The sequence below is a fragment of the Ascidiella aspersa genome, chromosome 4 (genome assembly GCF_963924565.1).
Source record: "Ascidiella aspersa chromosome 4, kaAscAspe10.2, whole genome shotgun sequence".
Taxonomy (NCBI): Eukaryota; Metazoa; Chordata; class Ascidiacea; order Phlebobranchia; family Ascidiidae; genus Ascidiella; species Ascidiella aspersa.
The window spans coordinates 7,659,560-7,679,886 of record NC_139450.1 but is presented as its reverse complement, the minus strand read 5'-3'; the positions used below and the strand labels follow the sequence as shown (position 1 = coordinate 7,679,886).

The 20,327-nt window shown below is 37.2% G+C and overlaps 1 protein-coding gene across 1 annotated transcript; it reads left to right on the top strand.

Annotated features, from left to right (window-relative positions):
• The first annotated feature begins 1,312 nt into the window (after positions 1–1,312).
• On the top strand, positions 1,313–20,326 carry LOC146146942 (mannan-binding lectin serine protease 1-like). The gene is made up of 15 exons (XM_083387152.1): positions 1,313–1,486; positions 3,357–3,615; positions 6,391–6,550; positions 7,388–7,549; positions 8,413–8,516; positions 9,175–9,270; positions 9,997–10,150; positions 10,856–11,056; positions 12,264–12,369; positions 13,618–13,718; positions 14,350–14,512; positions 16,362–16,487; positions 17,250–17,394; positions 18,109–18,311; positions 19,074–20,326. Exons 1-15 carry the CDS (start codon positions 1,482–1,484, stop codon positions 19,303–19,305), a joined length of 2,217 nt encoding a protein of 738 aa, XP_083243278.1. The 5' UTR covers positions 1,313–1,481; the 3' UTR covers positions 19,306–20,326.
• Position 20,327: the final 1 nt, after the last annotated feature.

The following is a 20,327-nucleotide window of genomic DNA, read 5'->3' as shown; positions in this document are numbered from 1 at the left end:
CTTTTGGGCTGAAAAGATTTTTCGCAAAACATAATCAGCCGAAATATTTTAGTGTAGTTAAAACATCCAAAATATGTAGCTCTTTTCCAATTTGCGGGGTCGCTGGCCGGATAAATTACACAGGCGAGTCAGATCCAGGGCGACCCTGGTTGACAACCATTGATTTGTATAATGTTTCGGAAAATTCCTTCGAATTTTTTAGTCGTATATGGTTTCTAGTCACTCCAATGGGAACACTCAATAAGACCTAAAAAGCAAAAATACCTAAAGCAGAAAAATCTATAAAACCATAGTAAAGACCAACGACATAATACAGCCAAATACGAAGTAATATCCAGTATAACGTAAGATCAAAATCGTCTGAATAAGACCTAAATCTGTTGGAATAAGGTCTAAATTCATCGGACTAAGGCCTAAATTCATCGGAATAAAGCATAAATTCATCGGAATTAGTCCTAAATTCATCGGAATAAGGCCTAAATTTATCGGAAGATGGCCTAAATGGCCATAATAACGTCAGAACCTGTGGGTAGAGGGGATGAGACGATCGCGGGACATCGGTCTGGCATCGGCCGTTTTGGTGCCAAGGTTTGGACGTCATAGTCTGACCGGCGCCATCAGGGCGCCGCTCTTTTGGCAACGGATTTTTAGTCCTGTTTGGGGTTATTGGTGGATAATGGGTGGGGTTAGAAAATGGGTTAGTGTTGAAATTATTAGAGGGGTTAGTCATGTAGCTTACTTAGGGGTGGGGTTTGGGGTTGGTTAAAGTGTTGTTTCAGCCTGATTCTGACCTTTAAGGTCTTATTCCGGCGGATTTATGACGTATTCCGATTTAGACGGTAGTAATACCATTAGGTATTAGTCCTATTTTGGCCTTATTCCGAATTGTGTTTTATTCTGACGTTGGTGTTGTTCTTATCTCGGTCTTATGGCTGGAGTCCACTCCAATATTTTATTATTGTTTTTTATCGCGGGTAAAAAACGTTGTTAAGAGTTGCGTTTTCGAAGCCCATTGTTTCGTAATTGTTGTCGGCATTAAAGTATGAAGTACTAACAAATATATCTCGCTTTATCCGGTTGAAAATCCCTTTTACAAACTTCTGCGTTGTTGGCAACCTCATCACATTTACAATCTTTGCATCCGTAACAAGCATCATTTATTTTTCCCGTAATAAAATTAGGGCGCGCACAGGTGTAAGGCCACTTATCGGATACAAAAGCAAATTGACTTGGCAGACATAACCTTGTAACCCGGACGAAATCAACATTGTCTGTGACCAAAGTTCAGCCCGACTGCATTCCGAGTAAACAGGCGAACAGCAAGCAGCGCGTTTTTTGCCTCCAGCATTCGCATCGCCTCTTTTTGCAGCTTTAGGCTACATCAGTCGGCTACTGTAGCTGTTGAGAATTGGCCACCAAGGGAAAAAAACTTCTGTTGAATCAAGTTGATATTTGGTCTTCTTTTCTGCGGATATCAGACAATGAGGTACGTTGTTGACTGGAAAATATAAAGCTACTAGCATATCAGCAGATGATTTTATCTTAATCACAGTATGTAGTAACAAGCATTGCGTTAACTATTTTGTATACTTCCCGTAATTCTCACATAAAGAAAAGCAAGCCTTGGCCGAAATTTATCCCTTGCATAATCAGCTCAGCAGAAAATCGTATAAACTATAGACATAATAAATAACTGGGTTTTTTGTGCTAACGATGTGACAACATCTTACGCTGCTGACGCTCTTCGTTGAAGCTTTTTTTTATTTTTTTAAAAATTATGGCTTGAATACAAATGTATATTCACCAACTGTGTAGTTTGATACTACTTAAAATGCAAAACAAACATCCAAGTTATTGAAAAACGACCCTGTTAAAAACGGATACGATGGGCCTATATGGGATATGAGTATGACCATATCGGCTAGAAAAATGCCTATTTAAAAAACGGATTTATGTCTGGTGCCGTGGTCCTGCGAAACAAAAACGTTATGGAGATTTGTAGCCCATGTCTATTCAGTATTTAGCGAGAATATAAGTAGGGCGAGAAGCAAACAATTAGTGCTCGATCTAAAGATTTTAAATATGTTTTCGCTGACGTGTTTCCCTAAATAAAGTCGCCAAATGCTTAAAACTATTTAAAACATAGAAACACTGCTGTTCGCACGGACCTTCAATATAATGACTTTTAAAATTCATCTTCTGTGAAAAATTAGGTTTCTTAGAAAAATGTTTTAGAAAAAATAAAACGCTTAATGTTGCCTTTCAGTATTTTTGTTACACAGCAGTAAATCAGACCCGAGACACAAACGGTAACTGAGTGCTTAATGTGAAATTAAACTCGTGACATGAACAACTCTGAGCGACGGTTAAACATGTAAAGATTTTTGATCAAAAAAATATTGTTGTTAGTAAAAAGAACAAAGTATACGACATTATTGTACATGCCAACGCATTTCGAAAATCCAAAGGCTGGATTAAATTCAGTACATTGGATTTCGTACATCAAATTTATGGTCATTTTACATTCATCAGCAATTTAGCGTGTTCTGTCTGATTCGCCGAATTTAGCGAGTTTCTAACTTGCCTCAAAGACAAAATATACAGTATTGGAAGAAAGAGGTTATTCACCCGGACAGCAAAGTACCTACTTTAAATCGAAATATGTTCACTAATGGGTACCCGATCGAGCCGGGCAAATAGCCACTGGTCCATTGTAAAAGAGTAATTTAATCGGATTAGGGAATAAATCATGTTAATTTTGTAAACTGTCTAAATTACACTTGGGCTATGTGAATATTACCAACCTAACCCTAACAAATTAATGTATCAAATTCACTAATGGATGTATGCCTAACCTAGCGATCCGGGCAAATATAGCCTCTTTCTCTATACTTTCTTAGCCTTTTATGGCTACCGGCACCCCTTAGAAATAACAAATAGATTGCGGCACTACTATAAGATTTTTCGATTGGTCATTCACTAGAGCGTTATCATGAACGGAACTGGAACAACAAACATCAACTCTACGCAACTCAGGAAGTTTTAAATGGATTTATTCCACTCTAATCTTGCACAAAAAGTTGTAAGAGTTCTAATCTTGCACAAAAAGTTGTAAGAGTTCTAATCTTACACAAAAGAAAAGCAAAAATCAGATTCTTTAAGATTCTCAAATATCTCTGGGCACCCTTGAGCATTAAAAATGGCACCCCAGGATGCCTCTGCACCACGGTTGAGAACCACTCCTCTACAGTAACCCGCATTTAAATATTAGAAATTGGAAATACCCTTGCCAAGATGTAGGACTTGCAAAACTATATTAAAAAACAACAGCAACAAAAACTTGAAATTCGTCGCAGATTATACGTCAGCCTTACGGCGCTGTTGGCCCTTCTGGCACTCCTGGCCGGCGCCGCTAGGTCCGAGACACGCCTGACCGCGCTTTACGGCGTCATTGAGAGCCCGGGACTTCCCCAACCTTACCCTGACGATGTCAACGAGACGTGGGTGATTGTGGCCGACCCCGGTTACCAAGTGGTGCTCTACTTTAGCGTCTTCGACTTGGAAGACTCTTTCGACCCCGAGTTGGGCGGCTATTGCGTCTACGACTACTTAACTGTAAGTCCTATTTAGGTAATTGCAGTGTTGTAAACAAGTCATTTTTAAATGACTTAAGTCCCAGACAACTTCAGTTCAAGTTCATGGCAAGTCATTGATAAAAAAACTAAAACGTTAAACTAATAAAATGGTAAATTCGTCCCATTATGAGCAACTAAAAACAACAAAAACGCCAGATACAGCATGAAAATTGTTCTACGTACAAAAATGTAACAAATAACCCAATTTTATTCAAAAATAATAAAAACACTTAATTTTAACCCAAGGTTGGTCACCGGACATAAGTCAAGTAATGTCATTCAAAAACAGTGACTTAAGTCAAGTCATTTACTTAAGTCATTATACAACACTGGGTAAAGGTGCTGTCCGATAATGGTTATTTTGTCCTCATACCGACACCCGATTTGGTGTGCCAAACACATAACGAAATGAATCATAACTACCGTCAATCATGGTGTATAAGCAAATTTGACGACGTTAAACGTGCAAACGCTCCAGGTTGCTAGGCGAGCGATTGTGTTACGGTTGGCAAACTTATAGTTACCTTTATTGTCAAAAGGCATATTTTTAAAATACAGTGGGAAAAACGGTTGGTTAGATCACAAAGAATAGATGAAGTGCTGCAACTATTTGATAACGAGTTTTTTTAGTGGCCCAGATTGCGAACTGCTTAAATTTAAACAGAATCAGAGCCAGGTGTTTATATGTTGAAACACCTGTTGACATTTCGTCAAGGCTTGACTCATGCATTCGCTGCGAAAGTCAAACAACAAAGCATATAGGGTTAATGCTATTAACCTATTCATTTTACTGCAAATCAAAACAAATATTGTCGGAACAATAAAGTAGGAGCTAATAATATCTCCAGTCGTCCAAAACCTCATTTAAGATAAGTATTTCACCATATTTAGAATAATAGTTTGGTCAGAAAACAAAAAACAAAAAAAATAAACGGCACATCACAGTAATCGACTATAGTCTTTGCGTGCCAACTGTGCTGCTTTGTTAATTTGAACTGCCTTGTTATTTTTAAAAAGTGCAATCGTTTTCCAAAGCATTGAAAGGTCCCCGGGTTGCTTTAAGTAAAATGTAAAAGGACATTTTGTGTAACCGTAAACTCCCAACAATTGAAACAAGAACGCTGTACTGCAAAGCGGAAGCTGTATGAGGCCAATGACCTTTAAACAAGTGCCTTGTTCAGTCCTTTCACAGGAAACCATTGCAATCGTGGAGTTAGTGACTTTCGATTATGTTACATACACAACATAGGGCACAAACAGGTCTGCGCCAATTTATCACGTCGCAGTTCGTTCGCGTTTTTAAGTTCTGCAAAAGTTTTCATGTGTTCTAAAAGTAATTAATCTATTCTACATTCACCCCTGTAATTAAGATTCTAATTTATTATTCAAGTATAGTTTCCAATTTATTGTCAATGTGTTGCCTCACCTTAATGATTATAACCAGTCAATTCATTAATATTAAAATATTTGAACTTGAGCGGACTCCAGCCATAAGACCGAAATAAGATCAACATCAACGTCGGAAGAAAACACCGTAATTAATGAGACTAACATAAGACTAATACCTAATAGTTATAGTATAACGTCTAAATCGGAATAAGGCCTAAGTGGTGAAAACCAGGCCTATACAACCCTCTACTGAACCCCAAAACCCACACCTAATACGTTTTACCCTAAACCGATTTCTAACACTCCACTAAACCCGAAAAGGGACAAACAACCCGGTGTCCTTACAGTTTCAGGCTTCATAAGCTCTCCCGATAGTTTCAGGTGTTATTGTGGCCATTGAGGCTTTATTCCAATGAATTTAGGATTTAAATCCGACAGATGCAGGTCTTATTTAGACGATTTAGATCTTATTCTGTTGTAGATATTACTGTGTATTTGGCTTTATTATGTCGTTGGTCCTAATACTATGATATTATAGATATAGATTATTCTGCTTTGGATATTGTTGCCTTGTAGGTCTCATTGTGTCTTGTGTGTTTCCCTTTAAGCTATTCACAAGGCAAATACCAGAAACGAATTCATTACAAAGTTATCTGCAAGTTAATTTGCTGTAAAGAATCACGTTGAGGCGAACGTGATGTAGTATATTAGATTCTTCCTGTGCCATTACAGCTGTTGACGTACTACCTCACCAAATTATGTTCGATATCACATTGCATTTGGTAAGGATCAGCCAGACATGAATTACAGACAACATGTTCAGTATGTTTTAATACATCGTCTATAAGTGCTGCAGATTTGTCAATTTCGTAAGCTTTCATAGGTACCAGCGTAGGACTAATTGGGCCTTATTGACACCCGACAGACGTTTTGACTTTAAACAATACTCTTGTCATGATTCTAGGTGCAAATGATCGTGCTCACTGAATTTATTTAAATCCGCAAACCGGTACCCGAGATATATTGGAAGAATGTGTAAACAAACCATTTTGACGAATAGTCCGAACAATCTATTTTTATTAACCAAGTTAATGCACTAACTAAGGATGCACAAAGCAACCATGGTTTCATTAAACCCGGCATCTCTATGAATCTTTACATATTTTGTACCAACGTTTGGTTAAAGTTAGGTTAAAATAAAGTGATTAAATATTTTTTTAAATAAAGAATTTTAGAAAAGTTTGGGAACAACTGATTTAAATGCACTATTATACGAACCTTCGTTTGGTCTTCCTCAAAATTATTTTAATGCTTAAAATGTCCACGTTACTTATAAGTTTTACAAACACTGGTCTATCCCACGCAGATCGAAGGCGTCGGGCCAACGACACGCTTGTGCGGACACGGGCCGCCGGAGTGGCGGAGATTTCGATCCGAAGGCAACAACATGACCCTTACGCTTGTTTCCGACTATTCCAATGAGGTGCCGCGGCCCTTTGGGTTTCGGGCGCATTACTACATCGACGGTAAGTTGCAGTTGCTGTAGCGACTCATTGGCTTGACCTAAGTGCAGTTAAGTCAGTCACTGTTTTAAAATGACTTAACTTGACTTTAGTCTTTTCGGCAAAATGACTTGACTTGACTTAAGACTTTTCGCTCAAATGACTTGACTTTAGTATTTTGGCTAAATGAATTGACTTGACTTTAGTCATTTGGGCAAAATGAATTGACTTGACTTTAGTCATTTGGCTAAATAACTTGACTTGGACTTAAGTCATGAAGTCACACAACTTGGGTTGAAATTGAACTTTTTTATAAAACATTTTATCATAAAATAAAAGGCTTTCCGAATAGTAAACCGAAACGTTGGTTTAACAAATATATACCAGAAGAACTTATTTTTATTATACTATGCCTGGTAGCAACAGCATATTTATTTTATTATAAAATTTAGCTTTTTATCTCAATTTTGCCGGTAAAACAATTTGCTGGTTATATGTTTTTTTTGGTTATTTTTCGGTTGAGTTAATTATCATAGTCGGCCAAGCTTACCAAATTTATTAGTTTATCGTTTTATTTTCATATTAGTGATTGGACTTGAAGTTGATAACTTGCTCTAATAATCACTTGACTGGGACTTGACTTGGGCAACTGACGACTTTGACTGGGACTCGATTAAAGTTGTTTTTTTTTGAAAAATACTTTACTTATACTTTTTTGTTGCGATCGCTGGATATAGGATCGGCACCGATACCACCCAGTATCGGATGAGTACCGATACTACCACTTGTTATCGGGTGTCAGGTCGGATCCAGTATCATCGGGCACCCCTGTACCAACGACATATAATTTATTTCGAATAGACAAAGACGAATGTGCGGAGCTGAGAAAGCGTGTACGAACTACAAGCGAGGATTGGGACCAGGTCATCTACTGCGACCACTTCTGCATTAACGTACCAGGCTCCTATTACTGCACTTGCCGCGCAGGTTTCGTGCTCCACGCAAACCAGCACACTTGTACAGGTAAAACGGCGCCAGTGGGTTTTTCATGAGTAACTTAAAAAGCGTTGCTTCCTAAAAAGACGGGTAGGTATTTACGTAAGTCCCAAACAAGCCTTTTGCAAAATAAAAAACATTGTAAAAAAAGTCGAGTCAAAACCAATGCTTTGGAAGTTGAATTCCAAGTCAAGTTATTTAAATTCAAAAAGTAAGTTTAATGTTCTTAAGACTGTTTATAAAAGAGGTACAAAACATAAAATAATTTGTTAATTCTTTCTTTTCAATTTTCTTAGGACTTTATGTTGCTTTACGCGGTAAAGTGTAAGACAAAAAACAGATTTTGGAAGAAGCTGTATTACGATTTTTAATGGTATGCAAAAAGTAAAGCACTTTTGGATCACATTAATGTTGCGTTTCAAGATGAATTTGATAACAAACCGCTGTGTTACGCATTCTAGTATCGGAGAAGGATGTGATGTGAAATACCTTACCATACAAACAGTCAATGGTTTGGCTTGCCCACTCCCTATCACGAATTAACAATAAATGCCAGCCGTTTCCAAGTTCTTAAGTATATTTCGCCAAAATATAGGTATCATAAGGTTGTAGACATTATCAAAACAATGTAAACATATAAAAACTGAAATCAACATCAGTGGTATGAATTAGAGTAAGTTACAAATGTTTATGTATAAGAGTAGACGATTCACTTCCCCGTTGTTGAAAGAGGCAGTCAGCAACGTACGGGTTAAAAAGATGGCAAAAAATAAGGTAGGACAAACCTAACAAAACAAATCAAAATAATGTAAGAAAACACGAAAATAATTTGATTTCTGGCAAATCCATTGTTTATGTGTAATGATCAGGCTACTTTGTTTGTTTTCTAGCTGTTTGCAGCGGAAATCAGCTCACGGACGACTCCGGAAAAATAACCAGTCCGGACTATCCAGCACCCTATTCCAAGTTGACCGATTGTGACTGGAGCATTAAGGTAAGAACAAAAAAAAATAAAGCCAGTGTTGTCATGACTCAAGTCAATGACTTAACTTAAGTGCGCTTAAATGACTGTTTTCAAATTACTTGATTTGACTAAAGTTATTTGAGAAAAAATGACTTGACTTCACTTAAGTCTTTTAGTTAAATGACTTAGGTTAAAATGAAGTGTTTTCACTAAGCATTTTTTTGATAAAATTCGGTATTGTTCTTAATTTTTGCGCAAAAAACAATTTACTTGCCATATATGATGTGTTGATGTTGTTTTTTACTTGAGGTATTGCTTATAATCGGGCAAATTTATCAGTTTTATGACAAGAACTTGACTTGCTCTAAAATATGACTTGACTGGTACCTAATCGACTTGTTATTTATTCGAATAGACATGACTTGGACTTAAAAAAAATGGCTGGGCTCCGCGTTGAAAACAGTTTAAGAACATTTTTCCTAAACCAATTGCACCTATAACGTTTCCACTGTTTCAGTCTCTTCAAAAACGTAAAGATTTTCCCAAAAAGCACAATGGCCATCAATATGCGCAAGAATGTGAGTAAACGTAAAAGGAAGCTTTTTAATCATATTTTCCTGAGGAATGTCCAAATCCAAATTGTTAAGTAACATTGCAGTAGATTTTCAACTAAAAAAATTTCATGCAGGTGCGAAACGGACTCAGTTTGAACTTCGTCTTTAGCAGCCCATTTGAGATCGAAGATCATTACAACTACACAGAGTGTGTCTACGACTGGTTGAAGGTACGTTATTTATATAATGTTAAACATTTTCTTCCAAGATAGGCTAACGTTAAATTGGAAACGAAACGTTGACCTAGTTACCTGTCCATGGGGTATTATCTAGCATGGCGGCCTATATGTTTTACTATAATCTCTTGGGGCCCTAGAGTTGAGTATTTTACGAATTACCTCTGGCCCTATCCTGTCTTGACTGAAAAGTTAATTTCTGGTTCAAGCTTATACTAAAACGAATAATCAAATCACCAACATCTGACGTAGTTGATATAATTAAAAATCCAAGATGTCATGTAACGTTATAAATTAAAAGTTTGGCCAATTAAACCTATATAAATGCAAGTTTATAATTTGATTATGCCCAGTTTCAGCTGCTAGGAGGACGAAATGAATACTAAGGGGAAGTTTGGGGTTCGACGAAAGCTTGCAGAATAACATAGGGTTTCGACAGGTTGCCAAAGGTTAACAACCACTGCATTAATACCATACCTTGTTCACAGAAGTGAAGCAAACAAAATTATAGCCAATAAAAAATGTCGAATGAGTATAATTTCTATTTGTCAACCCTGTGTTCAGAATAATGAGAAGTCAAGAACAATTGATTTTAACCCTCAAAATTGAAAAAAAAGATCCACGAGAATATTTCCAAACTCGGGAATGCGACCGCAGCTAAAGTCGCCTACGTTACACATCGTGACGTCATGGCTAATCTACGCGTCATCTTATACGCAGATGTCCTACGGCGACGTCGAGCGTACCTACTGCGGCGATGAGGTTCCGAATGGCGGGCGTGAAATTCGCACCAACGGTCGGTCGGCTCGCTTCGTTTTCCACACAGACTACGCGATCGAGAAACGCGGCTTTGAAATCACCTACAACACGTCTAGTAAGAACCAGTGTTGTAAAATAGGGTCGCCCTTAAATATCGGATCGGAGCTGATACTCGATCCAAAGTAATAGTATCGGTAATCGTCGGATATAAGAAGGGTATTGGTTGCGATTCGATACCAAATTAACACGAGGATTTCAGCTATGGTTTGCGATCTAAAGCAGCGATTGAAACTTGAAAGGTAAATTTATCGAAAATTATGTCAGGTTAACAACTGGAGGTAACTAAACTTCTTAACCTTTGACCAAAAACTTGCATAAAAGTCCTTTGAATGTTTCGATTTCACCTATGTTGCTTTTGGAGTTTAGCAATGACATCTCTTGGTATCGAATTGGCTCGCGATACTTTTGTCTAAAATATCGAGTATTGGAAAAGGGGAAAAAACATCAAGTATCGGATATCCCTATCGCAACAAGTCAATTTGAAATCACTAAAATCCCAGCGAAATTATTTGCAAAATAACTTAGTTCCTAGACAAGTATTTAAAAAACAAACTTGTCTCAGTTCAAGTCATTCCACTCCTAATTCCAAGCAGAGCATCATTATCTGATGCTTGGGTTCATGTCACTTTGCAAATCGCAACGATAAGAGCGAACTTCCATATACTACAGTATTAATTTAACACGTGAAAGGAAGTTCGGAACTGAGGCATCACTCAGGCTTTAATTTCAATCGAACGAGTAAGTATCACCATCTTTGCAGGGGTGAGGTGCAATCATCAGCCGCCCGCACCGAATGGAGGTTCGATAGTGGACTCGGTACTCGAGGCCCAGAATCGTGAACACTACTTGTTTGAGGACGAGATCCAGTTCGCCTGTGACACCGGCTACTCTATGGTCGGACCCGAGCGTATTGTGTGTCTGGACGACGGTAGCTGGGACGCCCAGCCTCCGCGATGTCAAAGTAAGTTGTGAATAGTTTGTTGGTACGACCTGCTCAGTGTTGTAAAAAAGCCATTTTGAAATGACTTAAGTCCCTGCAGTCAAGTAATTTGCGACAGAACTTAAGTCCAAGTCAAATCTTTTGCAACAAACCAAGTCAAATCATTATGAGAGCAAGTCTATTCCACTACATGTCATTGACATGAAAGCAAAATGTTAACTAATAAAATTGGTAAACTCGTCCGCTTATGAGCAATCATTTAACTAAAAAATCACACAAACTAAATATACAGCAATCTAATTGTTTCTCGTGCAAACTTGAGATGCATTTTAATGAAAAACACCTAATTAATCCCAAGATATTTGACGAAATGACTTTGTCAAGTCAATTGTCCAAAGTCAAGTCATTTTGGTCAAAATACCTAAATCAAATCAAGTCATTTGAAAACAGTGAGTTTAGTGCAATTAAGTCAAGTCAGTAACTTAAGAACATTCAGTCGCAAACTCTACTACAATAATATATGCTGTCCTGTATGTTTTTCATAGAAATACGCATGTCAGGAATTACTGTTAAATTGCAGAGATGCAGTGTCCAAACGTCAGCTATTATAAAGTATATTATTTTATATTAAATTAGGCCTATTGCCTAAAAAATAGTGCATGATTTATCCTTTGCGACATTCCCGGCTGAGCTCTTTTCAACATTAAAGTGCTTAAAAGTATTTTAAAGTTCGTTACTTTTTACAATGTACAAACTGTTAGGTTAGTTTCAGTTAGAATGATTTAAATCTGACACAGGCTAAGTGTTTGGGCAGCAGATGACTTAAGCCGTTTGCACATAAAATGACCGTTGTTCTGAACGAAAAAAAAAGAAACATGAGGTCACGATATTCTTATGGAGCACCATGTCCATAAGGCATGGTTTCTCAGTCGGGAGCCATTGTTTCACCAAAACGGATCTTTTCCGGTGAATGATAGGGTTATAAAAAACTGCAAATCAGGAAGCTAGCCTTAGTAATCAGGAGCAAGTTTACACTGATTTCGTTAAAATGAAATATTCAAAGTTTTCTACGGCAAATACAGAGACTACTGCATACCAAAACATGAATTAAACACAGCAAATAATGGGTAACGCGGGTTTCGTGAGTCTGTTTTTGGAACTTGAAAGGTTGAGACCAACTGCCCTAAGATAAATGACTTTTTTTACACAACCGTATTTTTTTTTCAAGTAAAGTCGTGTGGCGACCCACTGCAATTGAGAGTGGCCAACTCCCATCTGAACGCCGGGGCTACGTTTACGTACAACAGCAACGTAACGGTTACGTGTAACAACTGGTAAGTCGTACAGCAACAGTTTCCAGTTGTGTTCCCTAGTAAGTGGATTACTTTGTAAAGGCTAAATACCCCGAAGTGTTGTTTGAAGAATCATTTTCTATGCCTTCGTTCTCTTTAGTCTCTCTTATTGACGTAAAGCTTTGTCCCCCCCCCCCCCCCCCCAAAAAAAAAATAATAATAAACGCAAGTGCATTTAAGTAAATGTTTTAAATTAAGTTTTTTTTTTTTTTTTTGCTAAAGTCGTTTTTGACACAAGGTCACGAGTTTTAAACTGTATCAGCAAAGAAAAACATTTAAATCTGTACTACACTGTCAATCAGAATTATATATAGTTGATTAAATTCATATTCATATTTTCTTGGTGTTTATTTTGAAAAAACACGGCTATATACTCAACTGATTTTAACAACTTGGTGCCGTCATATACAAAACTAACACTCAGTGACAGCACTTGATGTTTAATTTTGGCACACCACCTAATAACTCATTTGGTATTTTCTTTTCATTCGTCATGTTTACGCGATACGCTTCTGGGTAATATTAAACCCGGGGCAGTTTTGTTTTGTCTTGAAGTTTCCAAACCCAGCGACACTGTGCGTCACCACGTATTTTTAAAGTTTCGAAAATAGTAGACAGAACGACTCAAAGTTAAAACCAGTCTGCACATTTCTGTTTAATTTCCTCGGGCCGTTTCACTGCGAAAAATATTGATCATCAGCCAAAGCTAGATTCATTTCAGTTTGGCCCGAATCATTCAATAATTAAATCCTAATAGTGCTGCGAAGCTAAATAATATTAAAAAGGCACGACACCCTTCTGTATTTAACAGTTAAACACTTCGAAAATGCAGTTGATTTTGTTGAAAAAAGATAACTAAAAAAAAACTGGTACCATCGACAATCCCGATGCGAAAGAGACGTATAGCGTTCTGAAACGATAGATTTTTTTAAATAGTGCGACACATTGACCTAATCTGGATCGCAGCACACGCAAGGCCAGACTAGAAATTTAGTACACCGCAAGCCATCGCAGACTCACCGAATCTGTCGATCAATGATACAAACAGGGCAGGCTAGATAAATAACTGGCTGTTGCATCCTGTTTTTACACACAAATTTATGTATGGGGATCCATGTAATCCACATGAGTAAATACTGTGATCAGCCCTGTGCGACAGTTTCGTATTTGTCCATTTTAAATTCGAGTTTATCAATTTTTCTAAAACATGTTGGCCTACTTACTTTATAGGTACGAGTTGACAGGCGGGACTACTGCGTGGACATGCAATGAACACAAGCAATGGGTGCCTACCGGGAACAGAGAAAACGTTTTACCGAAATGTAAACCTGGTAAGCAAAATGTTACGAGTATAGTTACGAGCATAGTTTGTGCGATAATTAATCATCTTTTTTGAAAATGCCTTAAAATAAAATTTGCCTAACGTTTAAATAACTAGTTTTCGGGGTTTAGAAAGGCAATACCGCACTAAACTAATTGCTTTTCAGCGTTTTTAGCTGGTAAGTGGCAAGTGCTTAAAACGTTTCTTTGATGCTTAGTGTATACAAAGGTGTTATGCAACACAAATTTGAAATAGAAAAAATGCGATTTGCCTGCGACGGCATTTTGAACATCAGAAACTTTTTAGGCCTAAAGGCACGCAACGTGTAAACTCTGTTTATTGAAGCGTTAAAGGTAAAATATTTAATCGAAAAAGATCCGAGTTGTTTTTTTAAAACAAATTAGACACAACACATTTGTAAATTAGTAAAAAAGGATTTTCCCAGTCACTGACGTTTAACTTTGAGAATGTTGTGAGCCCGCAAAAATAAAAACTTGCCAGGTGAATTGAAGCTCTTATGTCTAACAGTTATATAAACGATGGGCAAATTTTACCGCGAACCACAACAGGCAGAACTTTTTACAAGTAGCAGTAAATTTCCTTTCGATCTGCAAACTCAATTTGCTTTTTTACTTTTTAAGTCTGCGGGGAAAAGAATAGACCTTCCCTCTTGCAAACGCTTATCAGCAATGGTCTTGATGCGTCGCCTAACGAATGGCCTTGGATGGCTTTCATCAACTTTGGGACTAAACCCGACGTTGCCTCCAGCAGAGCAGTTTGCGGTGGATCACTTTTCGACGCCAAGTAAGTTCTGCCATACTTAATGTTGCATTTTTTTTTATTCTTAATGTTGTATTTTTTTTCATTTTTTTTCTTTTTTTGCATTGTTCGCTCGAAGAGTAAAATAGAATGGGACTAACAAATAAACGTAACAAGCCTTTATAGCTTGGATAATTAGTTAGTACAATTTACATAACACAGACGAATTGTAATCACCACAGGAAAAACAGTAAAGAAATGCGGTACAATTAACGAAAGACGTGACTTTAAAATGCGCATACGTGATTACTGCCTCAAGAAAAGTAAATCAAGCGGGTCCACAACACAAGTACAAAGTATTCTCACATCGGAGAACAAAATAAATACTCGTTTACAGCACTAAATAAACTGTACTCTCTTCTAAGCACAAACTGTCCTCATTCCTAGTCACAAACTGCATTTACTTCTAAGCACAAACTGCATTCACTTCTCCGCATAAACTGCATTTACCTCTAGGCCAGGGGTTCTTAACCAGGGGTGAACGCACCCCCAAGGGGTGCGAGAACTATTTGTAGGGGGTGCGGGGATGCTGAATCATTAAGGTTGGTTAGGTTTATTCTATGCAAATACAAAAACCCATTATCAGTGTTGTACGTTGACACTCACGCTAGCGCCGTTAGTTTATTTTTTAGTTGACGAAGGTGACAGCGCCGTCAGCTATTTCGCCAATTTTTAGAGTCAAGCGCTAAGCGTCAATTTTTCCTCTTCATCGGAAATCTCGTGTCAGGCTGTGTTATCAGTTAGCCTACTTGTATAAAAATTAAATTACAATGGTTTTGTTATTTAAGCAATTACAGAAGGGGGTGCGAAAATTGGTTGGTGATTTGAAACGGGTGCAGCAAGGAAAAAGATTAAGAACCACTGCTCTAGGCACAAATTGTACTCACATCTAAGCAAAATCTTCACACTCTCTTAAGCACATATTACTTTCACTCCTAAAAGCAAGCTGCACTCACTCCTAAGCACAAATACTCCGCAACACAAACTGTTTGTAGTGTTTCTATTACAAACTTTTCTCACTCCATAGCATAAACTTCACTCACTTCTAAGCAGTGTTGTAAATCAAGTCATTTTAAAATGACCAAAGTCTTATTCAAGTCATTCGCAGAGAAACAACGTGTCCAAGTCAAGTCATGAATAGAGCAATTAAGTCAATTTCAAGTCAAGTCTTTTTCATAAAAATTAAACGTTACCTTTAAAATTGGTAAACTAGTCCGATTTTTATGATAGGCCTAGTAACTCAAGTCTACAATAACAGAAAACACAACATATTTTTTATGTGCTAAACTTGAGATGAATATCGAATTTTATAAAGAAAAATGCTTAATAAAATCATTGTTTAAACCCAAGTCATTTGTTGAAAAGGTGTAAGTAAAGTTAAGTTATTTAAAACAGTGACTTATGTGCAATTATTTACTTAAGTCATTGTAACACCGTGCCTAAGCACAAGCATCTATCATTCATTAAATGTGTTTTGTCTTGTCTGTAAAAAGAAAGAGCCACTAATTTAAATACTTGTTCTAGCACATGATTTTCTGTTTAAATTCGCGCCTTTTTCATAATGCCATTGAATTTAAATCAACTAACAAATCTTACTGAATACTAATGTGATGTTGGTGACGGTCAGATTGAGTAACATATGTGATACGCGTAGTAGGTAATCAATTTCGTGTCGTTAAAAAGTTTTTCACCCCCTTTTGTTTTTTGCTTTTGTATATTTGACGTTATATTATGATTATTGGAATTGTCTCAAAACGATAGCAATTGACCCGGGAATGAAATGAGCATTGGTGATTTTCAAATCTTCCTGTTACATATTTTCGTGCATTTTTAGCTTTGTTTTAACCGCCGCGCATTGCCTCATCAAACAAGACGAAACACTACGTGCCCCATCTGAGATATTCGTCTGGTTAGGGGCACATAATCGGGATAATGACGCCGCAGGACAAACTGTTGCCAGGTAAGTGTTATTTCGTTTGGCTGACATTGCTTTTAGCGTCAGTTTGTCACAGTTAAAATGATCCAATAAAACAAGACTTGTTACAAAATTCGGATGCGTTAATTGCCTAAAAGTTGAGTTTATTTGAATGTATATGGTATAAACTTTAATTTTGCACTTATGTAAAAATGCCTGCATTGCTGTTTCTAATGTACTTTCACTGAATATGCTATAGACAGTTGGAAAGGTAACTTAGGTTTGGAAGGTAACTTTGGTATTAATATGGTTCAAAGAGCAAGGTTTTGTGGTAGGCTTAACAGGTAGCAGGGCAATAGTCTCTAAACTCGTTATGTGGCTGTAATTGTAATGAAACAATATAGGCTACTTATAGAGATTATTAGATTACAGACCCTTTACAATATCAACCATTAAAGTAAAGTAAGCTTATTATTTGCATATAGCCGAAAAAATATCTTCTTTTTTAATCATGTTTCCTCCCTGGAACAAACTTCCTCCCCGAAAAAAACAAAAAATCTTCCTTAATGTCCAATCGGCCAAGACAAGTTGTTGGTTCCCGGCGTTTAACTATTTAAAATATTTTACCTTTAAAGTCAAGCTAAATGATAATAAAAAACAGTGACATAAGTGTACTGAAGTATTCCGAAGTCAAGTGATTGAATTTAGTCAAAAGTTTTGCTTCTTAGTTTTTGCTGAACTCTTGAGAGCACTAAATTAAAGTCCTTACAAACATGAAAACTGCTGTTGAAAGATGCTCTTTTGTAGAATGGTTCGGGTGGCAGAAGTTTTTAAACACCCCAGTCACAACTCTACAACTCAAGACTATGACGTGGGAGTCCTACGACTCGCCACAGAAGTGATTATGGACGACGACGTCCGACCAATTTGCTTGCCTTTGAACCGGAGCCCGGTAAGACTTGTGAAACGGTGTAGCCCAGGGGTGGACAAACTGCGGCTTGCCGGCATGTTTTTCGTGGCTCTAGTTGAATCGTAAAATTCCGAAATACTTGTAAAGTCTATCAAGATTCCGTTGATGAAAGTTTCCCTCTTTTTCTTTTTGTTGGCATTTCGTTTATGACGTTGCACCGAAGAGTTAATTAACAAAAGACTGATATTAATAAACATTGTGCGTGGTATTTTGTTATTACCGTTATTACTATTGTGTTAATTATTACCGTTTTGTTATATTCCAATTCTGTTGTTATTGTTTAGCTTGAATTAATTATTTAACATTTTTGTATTGAAATAATTTTAAGACTCCCTGGTACTTGTATTTTCTGCAAATGGCTCTTCCATTGAATACATTTGCCCAGCCCTGGAATAGCCTATTTGCAGAATCGCAATCCCTCGGACTAAAGCTATTTACGGAAACATGAACCGCACCTGATAGAGTTTTGTTGCTAAAGTAAACTCAAATTATTTACAATTAAACCAATTTATTTGCCAAATTGACTCAAGTCCTAGTCAAGTCATTATACCTAAAACACTTAAGTCAAGTCAGGTCATTTAAAAACAGTAAGACACTTAAAAATAGCGATTTGGTCATTACAACTATGAGATAGTTTGGAGACAATTGATATACACACACTCGTCTAATTCGACGATTTTCCCGCTTGCGTTTTAGCCCGACTTTACCACTGGCTCCGTGGCGGGTTGGGGAATGTTCAGCGAGGATACAGTCGGTTCAAACGTGCTGCAGGACTCCAGAATGATGATCATCCCGACCGTGAGTTGCATGAACAATATGCGTACGCTGGCCTCGAACAACAACGTTACATTGGATCCGTGGCTGTCGGTGACCGGCAACATGTTCTGCGCTGATTCCGCGTAAGTTAGACCAGTGTTTCTTAAACTTTTTTAGGTTTGCTCACCCTTAGCATCTAAGCAAACGGATAGAATAGGGATGTCTCGTTTGATCGGTTTCAAATAATTGCCCGCTGCCAAGTGATAGTATCCACACCAAAGGCAAGGTAGAATATTTTTTTATTTGAATGGTAAGAAATTTTCAGAGATGACGTCACAAAGTTAATCTGAGGTAATCATTCGATGTAGTACACAAATATGCAGCTTAAATCTTAGTTTAAATACAAAAAGGAATTTTTCTACCGGTACTGAGTAACCAACTTTACGTTTGACTAAAATTCGTCTAAAGTTTGTCATCCAAAGCAAAGTTGTCTACCTTGAAAAAGTAATTTGTCACAAATTAGTAATATATCGTAACTAAGTTATGTTCCATGGGACAGCGGTTGAAAATCACTGGTTTAACATAATAAGCGTAAATAGTTTTTACATAAGAAAGCTGTCGTCAGTTGGAATGTTACGTCTTGATTTGCTCCACTTATTGTTCTGTAATAACATTACTCGTTTTATATGAATAGTAATGTTATTGCGTGGACCTATATTGCTTCCTAAGTGTATAAATTCTGCGATAATCTGAAAAGGTAGATAAAAACTGTTTGGGGGCACTTTTTACACATTATTACGAACTTTCGTTTGGTGTTCGCAAAATTATTTTAATGCATATGTGTTCCGTGGCTAAAAAACACTGCTTTAAAGTTTTCGCAAGTCGAAGTTTTCTTTGTGTTCAAGGGGTTCGTCTAACAGCCACACGTGTAGAGGCGATTCAGGAGGGCCGTTCATGATAAAGAACAGCGCCACCAACAAGTTTAGCGTCTACGGTGTCGTATCGTGGGGACTGTCACTGGATTTGGAAAACGAAAGGGCGTCGACCAAGTGCGGAACTTCGGAAGCCGATTCGGTCTTTGCCAGGCTTACCCCGAAGATCACCGCCTGGGTAGTGAACCTAACAAAGAATAACTGAACAGGAACACATACGAATATACCTACAGGACAATAATGTATAACAGGACCAACGACATAATACAATGAAATCCACAATGTTTTTTATGACTTAGTTTGGTCTTATTTAGACGAGTTTAAAATATGAAGATGTGAACGTTGTTATAAACAAGTCATTTTGAAATTACCGAAGTCCAAATGTTTTCACGCACAAATTGGAAAACTAATCCAATTATATAAAACAAATGTTAATTAAAAACACTTTATTTCAACCCAAGTCATTTCTTCAAAAGACTTTAGTCAAGTCTAGTCGTTTATCTGAAATACTTAAGTCAAGTCAAGTTGCCCAAAATCCTTCTTTAAGTCTAATCATTTGAAAACAGAGTCAGGTCATTGACTTAGGTTATCACAACACTGGATTTGAACTCGCCTGATTAAGACCAAAAAAGTCAATACAGCAGCTCGCAACTTTGGCTGATTTTGTGTTTTGTGATTGGTGGCTTTTCTAATCGCTGTGCTATCTCGTTTTCCACTGAACGCTGTGCTTATTTACAACAAAGTTAATCACTCTAAAAGAGATTTATGTCCTGCCAAAGTTTTACAACGTATATATTTTAAAAGTAAAACTCAACATACTTTTGTATTTCCAGCTTCACTTTCTACAACATGTTTGTCTAAACCAGGTGTCACAAAACTATACAGCCCGCGCGGGGCCCAGGCCTTTAATCATCATTTGTAACAGTTATCCGGCTTTATAGTTATTAAGGCTTTGCAGTTATTCGGTGCTTTATAAAAAAAAATTGGTGACCCCTATGGTCCTTCCACATATTTTTGTAAATATGGAAACAGGTTGTACTGTTTAGGCGAATTCGTATGGCAAAACTGTAAATAAATGTGATTTGTACTTCCACATTATGTAAGCGTTGTGAAGTGGTTTAATTTACTACGACTAAAAATTCGGGGATTGTAAGACTTTAAAAACTACTTAAAATTGCCATCTTGTTAAAATATTTCACATGTTACAGCGTTCAAAATATACAGAAT